At 35.2% G+C, this 12,369-nt stretch overlaps 1 protein-coding gene across 1 annotated transcript; it reads right to left on the reverse strand.

Moving 5' to 3' along the window:
* Nucleotides 1-234: 234 nt before the first annotated feature.
* Nucleotides 235-11,849, reverse strand: LOC125504401 (the record flags this gene model as incomplete). The annotated part of the gene is made up of 7 exons (XM_048666288.1): nt 235-507; nt 1,476-3,110; nt 6,557-6,620; nt 10,905-11,028; nt 11,084-11,172; nt 11,239-11,356; nt 11,414-11,849. Coding segments are annotated over 7 exons (2,544 nt in total), but the record flags the coding sequence as incomplete, so codon positions are not given.
* Between the last annotated feature and the right edge of the window lie 520 nt (nt 11,850-12,369).

Here is a 12,369-nt window from a genome sequence, read left to right on the forward strand (position 1 = left end):
ATAGAATATTGAATTCTCGACATTTTTCTATTGTTGCCGTAAGTTGAGAAATTGAATTAAATGAATAATCAGTATAATTTCTGCCCAGATCATATTTCACTAAGCTTAAGAAAAGCCACATCCGAAATGATAGTTGAAGTTCATCGTATTGCTTTAAAACAGAGTTTTTTGACTGATTTTCAAGTTAAACTACATTATATAAACAACGCTAACAATGGAATTTAAGAGCCACAGTTTTCATGTAAAAAATAATATTTATTTAACAAATTTAATTATACATTTACTTACAATAACTGACTTTATTCATTACTAATAAAATTAAATAACATAAATATACATTTTTTCAATAAAACTCTCCTCTTAAAGGCACCTTTTAGTATGCTTAAGATAATAATTTCTTGATTTTATTTGGCATCAACGACTTGATCCTCATCGCTTCAAAGCGGCCTTTACTTGTGTCGACAGACTTCTGGCTGTTAAACTGGACACGACTGGCTTATTATTGTTCTGAAAAAACGCACAAAACAACAATTATTAGCTTAAATAATCGTGGAAAAAAAGTATTCAAAATGGCAACGCATGAGTCGAAACATGTCAGTTTTGGACTAGCATTAAGAAAATTTGAGTTGTCGAAGTGTCTTTTATTGTACCTTTTTTCTAATTCTCATCAATTTTCTAGCACTGAAATTTGAAATTTTGATGCAAAAGTATTTACTTAGAATAGAAAAAAAATGAAATAAATTACATAAAAGGAAGCGGGAAATTAATCATCATTTGAATGAAATTGTTATAAATTAACAAAACGTGGCTGCTGCGCCCAGCAAACCACCTCTATAAAATTCACATCAGAAAAAAAATTACGACTAAAATCCGAAAAACACAAGTTTCATGTTTGATGATCTATTGACCACACACCTTTAACTGGCTGTATTTTCGGATTTTTTGATTAAGAAGTCACCCTGTAAAATGTTATGTAACGGATTATTATATACCCTGTAAAGAAATGTAAAAGTAAAATAATAAAACTTCGACAAAACCCAGATAATTGTTCAGGAAATGAAAAAAATACGTTGCGAGTTCAACGAGCGTCGTGATAAAGAAATAGATATGGCGTCGCAAAAAATTGTCAATCTTTGGTATAACTCAAGTTTCCCTAGGTTTACAAAAATAAGGAAAATTAATCCATCTTTAAAATGTACTTGTTCAACTTATTGGGACCAGTTTAATTCGTAAGAAATTACGATCATATTATCAACCTTTTTTTAAACTTCATATTACAGGGTGATTTGAAATTGGAGTTCTTTATGTGGGAAATTTACAGTACTTGTTTGCAAGCACAGAAAATTATTTCAAAGAAGTAAACCTACGATTATAAGCCCTTTTTCTCACTCACTAAAAAACTGTCCAAAAACTGAAAAAACAAGCAAGCCTCAATGAGCTTCAAAAAAAAACTGACGCCTAAAAACTTTACTTACATCATTGGTTTCGAACTTATTCTTCAACTCCCGTACTGAAACTCGGACGCTATTCGATTCATCAACCGACGAATTCCGATGCATTTGAACCTGCCTGGGTTCAATTTCGGACTTTTGAAATTTGCCTAAAGCCTGACGAACCACACGCCGTTTCGCTATTTCTTCCACATCCAAGTCCACAGCTTCATGCTCGACATTGTCCACTTGGTGGGCATAAAGTGAAGGATCAGCATTCTGTTCTTCTGGATGCATCTCCAGGCTAATTTCTGCTGAAGATGACGAATTAATTGCAGCTCTAGACGCATGGCTTGAAGTTCTTCCACGAGTTTCCACCGAGAAGGCGTGGTCGAGCGATTCCCTCTGTTTGGGTTTGGATGAGAGTGAGTCTGGAAGCTTGTTTTTGTGCGTTTTCAAGGCGAAGTTGCGCACATTGGGATCTTGGTATATCTTGGAAATTAGAGTGTTATCCTTCCTGGGGCGGATGCATGTTACTTCTTCCAAGCTGAGAAGATCCTCCTGAGATCCGTAGATGAATTTCTTCGTGCTGGGAGTTGCAGGAGGACTGGCCATGTAGTAGTGATCGAAATGTGGTTCGCCTGATGCCATGGCGTGATTTCTTGTATCAACTACATGGCTTGAATCGGAGTTTAGCGACAGCAGGTCTTCCTCAGAGCTGAAGAATGATATTCTTCCAGTCTTTCCAGAGTCATATTCCGATGTTAAGCCATCATCAGAGCTATGCAATATCTCTTTGCTTAGGTATATGGAAGATGTTTCGCTTTGGATTTCTTTGGCCTCAACGCTTCGATGGCTGTTAAAGGATGATGTATTATAAGTCTCTTCCATGGAGGGCGTTTCTTCTCGGCTGTGCAAAGCAAACAGCCTCACTTTGGGGTCTTTGTAGATTTTGGAAATCAACGTATTATCTTTCTTCGGGTGGATCACTTTTGGGGGAGCATCGAATGAGTCGTCGAGCAAACTGGATTCGCTTAAATGTCTCCTTAGGGCAACTCTTTCTTGCCCAAAATTGCGCGCCTTAACTGTTGGAGGAGCTTTTACGAAACTTCCGCTTTCCCCTTTATTTTCACCGAACAGAACCCGTGATCGAGCCACGTGATCTTCTCCATATCCATTCTCTAGTTGCTCACCAGGATGGACAGTTTCGTTGCCATCTTCAATAGGCCTGTATGAAACTCCCAACGGTGTCGCTTTAATCGGTATATGAATGTCTTCGTTCTTCGATTTTCTGACGATCTGCGAATGCTCCACATCGTAAAAGTTAACGAAACTCAATTCAGAGTCGGAAGTTACTGCGGAAGAATTTTCTGCCCTATAAACCTCCGCTTTGACATGATTATGGAAAGTAGCCTGCGACATTTCTTCCAATGGGATAACTATTGCTTTCAAAGCTTGATGAATCCCGTCAACTTCAGCAGTTACCCGAAGAGGGGGGCGGCTTTTTGGAAGCTCCGGAGGAACTTCAAATGATGCCGGAGTTTCAACCACGTCCGATAAGGGACTGGTTTCGGTTACGATTTGAGCTCGAGATGGGGGAGCTGCTTTGGGAAGAGCAGGCGGGGGACTTGGAGTTCTTGATCTTGATGGTTCGGATGAAGGCCAAGCGACACCGTTTACCTGCGAGGGGTTAGCTGGATTAGTCACAGGTTTAATGGCATGAATCGATATGGGTATCAGTATTACATTTAATGTAAGTAGTTACAATGAAATGATCGGATTACGGGCGTTATAATTCCAAAGTGATCCTAATGAAGGTGTTGGGTGGGCGCGTAAGTAATGCTTTTTAAAACATGCATAATAAGCATCCGCATATCTAATAAAAATGCATAAAAAAGTTTAATGTAAGTTTAAAAATGATACATTTTAAAAGCTAGACTTAGACATAGTTTTATATAACTATTAAGGGCTCTTTTAGTGTAAAGTTTCACAGATATTTAAAAGTTAATTTGCTTATATTGGTTTTGCCAGTTAATTTTAAATCAAAACTTCGTGTTTTTCAAAAATCGTTTTTGAGTTTTTTATTTTCGTATGTTTTATCATCAAACTTTAGAACAGCCACATTTGGTTGTCCATCATGAACTCCTACAACTAATTTTTGCGCTTCAAGAAAAATTGGTTTTATTGCGTTCAAATCAGTGTCGAGCCACAGGGGGCTCAGAACAACTTTAAACTTGATAGTTTTGACTTGCAACTCCTAGTTGGACGGAAGAACACGAAAAACTGGAGTATTTTAAGTTCCTTTCGGAGTTAAAGGGTGTTTTCTTGCTTCCCAACCCAGTGGCATGCTTAAAGTTTTTTTTTGTTTCAATCCCGAACTTTAACCAAGCGACTTTGATCGATAAACACAGTTTAATGTGGAAGTTGTGTCCAACTGGCGAAATCCCAACATTGAAAATGGGCAGTTTAAGAATGTTTTCTTGCACCCAAACCGCTGCTATAAACGAAGTTTAGTACATCTTAAAGCCGACACTTTAACCTTACGAATTTGGCCTTTAAACAAGATTTAAAGCCAAAGTTGTGCCGAGACACTGACTGAACAGCAGAAGCCAAAAAATCCTACTATAAAAGCCACACTTTAACGTAGCAACTGTGATCTCCAGTTTATATTATTTATATGTATTTTATATTTCCATAACACAGTTTTAAGGCGAAGTTTCGAGATCAATACGACAGTTGCTACATCACAAAAAACATTAAAAACTGGGCAGTTTAAGAACGTTTTATTGCATTTAAACCACACTTGAATTGTATCGTATTGATTTTGATTGATACATTGGAAAGCCAATACTTTAACGTTGGAACTTTGATCTTTAAACATAATTTAAAGTCGACGTTGTTTATGCGCGACATTAATCGCGGTTTAATTCAAAGCATTTGGTTCGCAAACTCGTATTTTCGACCTTAACCGATTGCAATTCTCCGAGATGCAGTTTTTATAGAAAATAGATCGTTTTTCAACAAACTTCAAAATTTTCAAATCGCTAAGTTCTGTGTAAAAAAATTGTATTTTGAAGTGTTTTCTTGCGTACAAACCAGTGTCGTGCCCGAAGGCTCTGGCACAACTTCAAAGTCGACAGTTGAAAGTTGTGCGCTATTCACATTATTTTGGATGCAAAAAACACTCTCAAACTGTTTTGGCGCGTTTTCATCCAGTGTTGCGCCCAGAGGGCTCGGCACAACTTGTAAAGTTGTGCCAAATCCTTCGCGGATGTTGAAAACACCCTAAAACGGCCAGTTTTTTACTCATTGTGATTTAATCAGTGTCGCCTCCGAAAGGTTCAGCACAACTTCACAGCCGACACTTTAATGCTGCAACTGTGGCCTTTAAAAATRATTTAAAGTTTCCTTAATGCTGCKTTTGGCACTCTACTGTTTCTCTCTTAAAAGAGCAGTAAAGTGTTGCTAAATAAAAATAAAAATGATCTATAATAGGTTATATAATAGATTCATTTCATTTCGCGGTGAGCTTTGAATAACAACAATTTTAAAATTTCCGCGAAAATTGCCAATGATAAGAACAATTTATCTTGAAGCGCTACAAATATAACAACAGGTTTGTTAAAATGATAAGATTGTTCAAGTGTTTATCACAGGGTAAACAATTATTAAAACTGTCGTAAAAATATAATTACTGGCGAATTGCACAAAAATTCAAATTTTTCGGATTTTATAAAGAATATTAAGTGCAGATGAAAGCCCAACTTCATCAAGTCGAGTTGTGAATGACTAGCATTTATGCAAATATTGATATAAAAAATGAATCATTGGATTGTTGGCAGTGAGTTAACTCAACCCTAACAAACAATAGTGAAATAGTCGAGAACTGTTGAAATGGTTAGTTGAGAATATCCGGAAAAAACAACTCAAAAAACTCGAATTATCTATGACTTACATTAATAACAGGCACACACTAGTTTCAGACTAAAGCAACCATTTAACGTTGATTATAAATATCGATTAAATAAGCATTTTATCTGGAAATAGGCGTTAAASTGGTATTTAATCATATCTATTGAGTTAGATGAGATATCATGCAACAAGTGACGTAGATTTTTTCCCTTGCAAATTGGGAATCACACTTGTTTTGSCTGATAATACTTAAAGTTAATTAGGTATTTCAAACCCCTAGACATTTTTACATTRAGAAATCACAGAAAATTCTGTTCTAATGTTCTAAATTTYRAAACTGCTAAACTATGAAATTAAAACTATTAAGAATACATAAAAACGCTASAATTTTTGTATWCAGCTTAATTATTATATTGGTTATTTTCTTATAARAATCGATTAAAAGCAAGCTGCATAAACGCCAAAAATTGAGGTGTTTCTTRTGTCCATGAATCTGAATTAGTCCCATATTATCTTAACAGATGCATCWGTTATTCATCTAACTTTAAGKCCTTTAGAAGCAAGTTACTGAATATTGTCTGAAAAAAACTGACGTCGAAATAAATTTGAAGAACGATGATTTTTAACTTCCTTTGCAGCAGTTTCATTTCTTTTACTTATTCTTTCAATGGGAAACATTTTGCGCAAACCACAGCTTAACAAAACCCAGTTCATGCATGCACAGTAAATTATTAGTAAACCGAACATTCATTAAGTTTAGTAACTTTTATTGATACAACATCGACCAAAACCCCTTCACCTTTTACTTACACAATTCGAATCGCATTCCAAACATTTCATGCACAATCCATTTGCAAGTGCAACGATGAAAATTAAAATTTTCCCATGCTAACCAGTAGAAGGTGAAAGAATGAGACCAAAAACAAAACACAAAACAACCAGATCCAACGGTTTATTTCGTAACAGTAACAGGTAGCTGTGCGCTAAGTCTAATGGAAAATAAAGTTATAAATAAGCTGGTTAAAGCCCTTTTAATAGAATCTACGAAACGTTTGTCTGATCCTACCCCCCAGTTAATTGGGACTTTCAGGAAAAAGTAGTAGAGGATTTTGTACGAAGTTTCTACTGGAATTTTTAGGGGAGTATAAACTTCTGGGTAAACTGGAGTAGGTGGAGATTTCTTCCAGGTGGTTTATATGGTTCGCTAGACTTACCTGGGCATTTCTTCCACCTCCAGATGGTTTGCTTGCTAGTCTGGCATAGTAGTCTGGACCAAATCTGCAACAACAGTTGATTTCTAGGTTGAACATGTTCAATGTCAGAAGAAATTGAATTATTAGACAACAAAAAATTGTGGGTAATTGTTTGTAATTTTTTCCTTAAAACCAAATGAGTCAAATTGAAGATTAAAATGAATATAGGTAGAAATGAATATAGGTGAAGTTAAAATGAATATAAGAGCAAACAGCGTTTAATCTGGAAGTTTTAAGAGGCAGATACATTGTTTTTTCAATTTTCACTTAAACTGTTCAATTTGGGTTCAAAGTTTTTTCCCATGGCAGTGATTTTTTCAAACTGCCCGCTTATTTGCTATTGTTATCAGATTTGCTCAATTTGTCCTTCAAACCACTTAAAACCGATCTCTTACTGAGTTTATCATTTTTCCTGAATTGCGAGTAATCTGTTGGGAGTGTTTCTATCTGAATTGCCCACTTGGCTCTTTTCTTCTATTTCTATCTTGTTTTCTTGTATTTATTTGCTATTAAAATATATGACTATTATAAAATGATTTTTTTCTATTTTTCTGTCACGTCTGTTTTTGTTTAAAGTTGCAAATTTGCCATTGAAAGTTATGCCGAGCCCTTCGGGCACGACACGGACTGGATGACAAAAAGTGAACAGTTTTTTGTGTTTTCTTGCGTCCAAACCAGTGTTTACACGAAGAGTTCGGCACGGCTGAAAAGTCGACACTTTCTAGTTACAACTGTTGTCTTTAAACACGATTTAGTGTGGAAGTTTCCGCAAGGCCACTTTTGGCGCTTTGCTGTGTTTTCTTCTGTGGAAAATGCAAATTGAAAATCAATTTATCCTTTCCACCATTGCACACCGGTTTTTTACTGAGTTTATTATTTGTCTTCAATTGTGAGTCTTCTGTTAGGAGTGTTTCTATTTTAATCTCCCACTTGTCTCTTTTTGTCTATTTCTATGTTGTCTCTTTATATTTATTTGTTATTGACATTAACGGGAATTATAAAGTTGATAAACGCTTATGATTGTTTTTTTTTAATAAATTCCCGAACCAAGAGAAGTACAAAATGCGACAATCCTTATTTGAAAGAAGAATGAAAATAGTGTTTTTTCCTGTGCTTAACGGTCAAGATTAGTAGAATTTGAAGATATAAATGACCTAAAAATTGTATTAAAAAAGACAATAACAATGCACTTACATGTGCGGCCTATTACGATTCTTCGTCTCATGCGAAAAAACTTCCACTAGTGTTTTGGACATGATCACTTAAATCCGCACCCTTTATTTCTTTTTTTCAACACCAATTTAGTCTTGTTTTCCTGTATTGTTCTGACCGCGAAATTGAATCTGCCAATAGTGATTTAAATTACAATCGTCATGCTCATCGCCCGTTTAATCTTATCTTCAATGACTTATTGTAAAAATCAATTAAAAAATTTCAAAAATTGTGAAATTCGGTTGTCTAAATCGCGCTCACATATGCTATCGTGATATGTTATGGTTGAAGCATTGGCGTTCACATGAACATATCATGTGAAAAAATATGTACATGCTATAATGCGCCTAATCTGATGCAAATTGTGTTTTATTACCCAAAGGGGTTTTATTGTTGATCATATAAAATGCACAGTTTAGATAAAAGTCTTATGTATATTTCGAACATTTGACGAATTAGCGACTTAATTCATAAGGGAAAGCGGCTTATCCACCACTGGCAATAGATTAGCATCAGCTACATTTTGATGTAGTCAATACCATTGAAGTGTCTACGTGTAGAGTCAATCGCAAACAATGACACCATTATATTTTCTTTAAACATTTTCCATCTTACTCGACAGCCAAGTTAATCTTGGAAGGATTACCATTGTTAAGTTATGCGATAAGCCAATAATCAGCAATCTTCTGGGTGCAACTCTCTAGTCTGAGCGAAACCTTTGAAAATCATCGTCCCAAAATAGGATGTTGCTCTAATGTTGTAAACACTCCTGTATATCTTGTATGAACAAAATATATGCTTGTCATAAGTGAATACTTTTCAAGCAACTGGTGTTGGAACATGAGCAGATTTCTGCCAATGTTCTAAGAAAAACCGTTGATGCAGAATCGGCTATAAGATTAACATTTTCAATGGCTTGGGTATTAAATGCAATTGGTTAATTTATTTGATATGTGTACTCAACCTTCCGTGGATGGATTACAGTATTGTCCTCTTAATCTTCCACTCAAAACGGCTTTCAGAGTATTAAAAGAAGTTTCAAATGAAGGGGGATTTGTGAGAGGCACATTTAATGAGGAGAACCAATGTTTTGCTCTTTGGATGCAATATCGGTTTTTTTCTGTGGTCAACATCATGATTTTTTCCAATTCTTGAATTTGAATTGAATTCTTCAATGAAAAACTTCAATTCTTAATAATAATAGGACTGTGTGTGTGCACACTGGATGGAATAACAGAATCGGTCCTTTTGTATTGAAGTGTGTAATTTTTTATCTTTTTCAAGCCTTCAAATGTGCATTTGGCCAAATGTACCTTTGAAGCCTTGAAAAGGCTTGAAAAATGCAAAGAATTACAAACTTCAATACAAAAGGACCGATTCTTTGATTCAATTCTTAAATTCTTCAATCTTAAAATTCCTGTAAATAACGGTTTATCAAAAGCAAAGTGAAAGTTATTCAACTGAAAATGTGGCGATTTTTCTAGAAATTGTAATTTCTTTAAATCATTTTTTGCACTGTGTTGAGAAAAGTTTTTCGGATTAATTGATCGAACGTTCTACTCGTTCCCATTAGAACCTTAGAACCGATATCAATATTACCTAAACTTTGCACCAACTTTGCCACTGGATAACTGCTGTTTGCTCCAACCGATTTTATTGCTGTTTAAAGCTTTAAGTAGATCAGTTCTTTTTCTGTAGGTGTGCGTTTTTGCAAAAAATGTGTGCTTTGTCTAAAGTTTATACACGGTGGAAAATGAAACTATGCAGCATCTCTGAAAGTTTGTCTTGCTACAAAAAAGTGTTTTTTGAATTTCAACATCAAAAGCATAAAGATCCGCCTTATATCTCAAAACTGAATCTGAATTTTTCGCCTGCCTCTTTTATTTACAGGCTGGTCTCAACAAATTCACTTTTCGGCTTGAACTGATAAAATTTTCGTTTTCGGACCGATTTTCAAAATCTGGTGCTCACTGAAGCTTTATAGCTGCAAGCTGAACCTTTATAGTCAAGTTAAGGCAGAAATTCGATATACATGGTGGCATGAGTGAACCGATTGTTTGAAAATAAACTTCACTCGAATTGTTAGAATAACTGTTAGAATTAGAATTTTGATCTGAGTAACTTCGATTTTTGAAAATTTGTATCAGTGCAACACCAAATAGTTGATTTTTTTGGTTTTCCTGTAAATGAAATTGACGGACAACAAATTTCATAACAGTTTCGAGATATATTTCTGCCTCGGGCGTTGAAATTGACAAAAACGTTTGCTGGTGCAATTAGAAGAATTTTGAGAAATTTTACATTGTTTCATTCTCCACCCTGTAGAAAGTTTACCTGAAGTACAACATTTTCGAAAAATCCCACACCGACAGAAAATAAAATTAACTATTTAAGGCTTCAAACAGCAATAAAATCGCGTGCAGCAATCAGAAGTTATCCAGATCCAGCTATTGCAAAATTGGTGGCGCAGCCTTTATGTTGTTGAGCAGTTAATATATTTTTTTTCAATAAATCTTCCCTTTTTTGGCTGCGAAATTGTTGCTGATTCAATTCTGAGTGAATAACAATCGCAATGGTTTCTAAAAACATTCGGTAAAATAAACAGCCATAGCTCAATGAAGATGGAAGTAACAGGAACTTCAATTAAGTGCTTTTGAAGCAAAATATATTCTCTCAGAAATATTGCAGTCCTCAACGATTTAAAGTTATATGGTTGGAGGATATCGATGTTTCCATCCTCCATTTCATCAAATGATTAAAACTCCACAGAATTAGAACAGAGAATTTAAAATTTTTCTTTAAACGAATATTACAATATAAACGAACGTGTAAATAATGCGGTATTCTGCTTTACAGATGCTTTTTAGCAAGTTCTAGTCTTGAAACTACTGTTTTCGATTCCTAAACCCATGTAAACACATTGGGAGCTTTCAGATTCGTTTCTCTCAGGAGTTGAATGTTTTCATTTTTTCCCGCATTTGAAACAACGCTCGAATTTTAAAGCATTTATCAATAATTCTGATAATTTATGCCTCAAAACATCCAAATTTTACTTAGGCAAGTGCATCTTACAATACATTTTTGCATAGACACTTACATTGATCCAGCAGCACTGTTGGACCTTTTTATCCTGCTCTCAATGCTTTCCTTGGAATAGGGATTGTTTTTCATTTCCACTGCATGTCTCCACTTCTCTTTTTCCTTCTTAGTGTAGCTGCCTCCTAAAATATCTGCCTTTTTTTTCCTTCTCTTTAGCGCCATCAGCCAATCACTCACCAATAAATTCAAAGTCGCTGTCGGCTTCGTAGGATTCACCATTTTCATCAGAATCTGCATTGACTGGCTCAATTTCAGCTGGTTTGCAGCTGCAAAAAATCCAATTGTATTTGCCTTCAAAAATCAAACGACTTAATGAATTCAATTTGACTTACTTTGGTTCGCTTTCACAAGGTTTCAAGATCTGCCTGGGTAGTGAAGCAAATCTTTCAGTATATTCTGCCTCCTTTTCCGTATTACTATAAGCTGACAGGAAGGAGGAATCTTCAACGTCTGGAAGAAACATTAAAAGTATTTAACCATCCAAGCAAACTGTTTCAAACTACTTACTATCATCATCCAAGGAAATATCGGTTTTCAATGCTTCAGCAGTATCGAACGATTTTTGCTCTTTCCCATTCACTTCCTTGACACCAGAATCCGTCGACGATTCGCTCAGAAGATCGCCATTATCAGTAGCTTCCACATTGGCTTTGCCTCCGCCTCCACCTCCTATAATGTTTTTCGATTGAACTAATAGCGTATGCGTTGTGGTCGGTTGGATCGCTTCTTCGCAATCTGATCCCACATCGGATAGATCGGAAGTGTCGTCTATTGGCTTGTCGCCAATTAAAACCTTTATATCAAATAGAAACCAACTGTTAACATTGTTTAAAGTGTAAAGAAATGTGCTATTTTCTTGGAATGGCTTTAGATGCAAATTATTTTTTCGATTATTAGAGGAGATAAAAAATTTGGAAGCATGTGGCCATGAGAATTTTGCAAACTGCTTTTAAAAAGAATGCAAGAACGAATTTTAAATGCAAAGCAGTGTTGGACAAAAATTTATTTTTATTAAAAAAATAAAAATACGTTTCGGTGTTTTCCACCATCATCAGTTTCTATGTGTAGCGTTGTTGCTACTTTAAGCCTTGGCATATATTTGGAGTCACTCCAAATACACCGAAACGTATTTTAATTGATAAATAGACAATAAATGACTGAAGCCCAGGAATTGATTTTGATTTGGAATTGAAACACAGTCAGGAAAGTATATACAATTAAAAAAATAAAAAATCGCTGATTTATTTAAATTAATCAAAAAAATTATGATTTTTTTAAATTTTTATTAAATCGATTTAAAATCTTCTTAATTAGCTGTTTTAAAGTTATTGCAATTGTTGCCGAGAAGATTCAAGCTAAGTTGAATCGATTCAATACTTGTCCGAACGCATTTTCGACGGAAAATTCTTGTCGCAACGGCCCGCGACTCGTTTTCGCACGTTGCCCGGCGTAATCTATAAATG

The sequence above is a fragment of the Dendroctonus ponderosae genome, unplaced genomic scaffold (genome assembly GCF_020466585.1).
Source record: "Dendroctonus ponderosae isolate FM_Combo_2020 unplaced genomic scaffold, Dpon_F_20191213v2 Dpon_F_20191213_464, whole genome shotgun sequence".
In the NCBI taxonomy this organism is placed as follows: domain Eukaryota; kingdom Metazoa; phylum Arthropoda; class Insecta; order Coleoptera; family Curculionidae; genus Dendroctonus; species Dendroctonus ponderosae.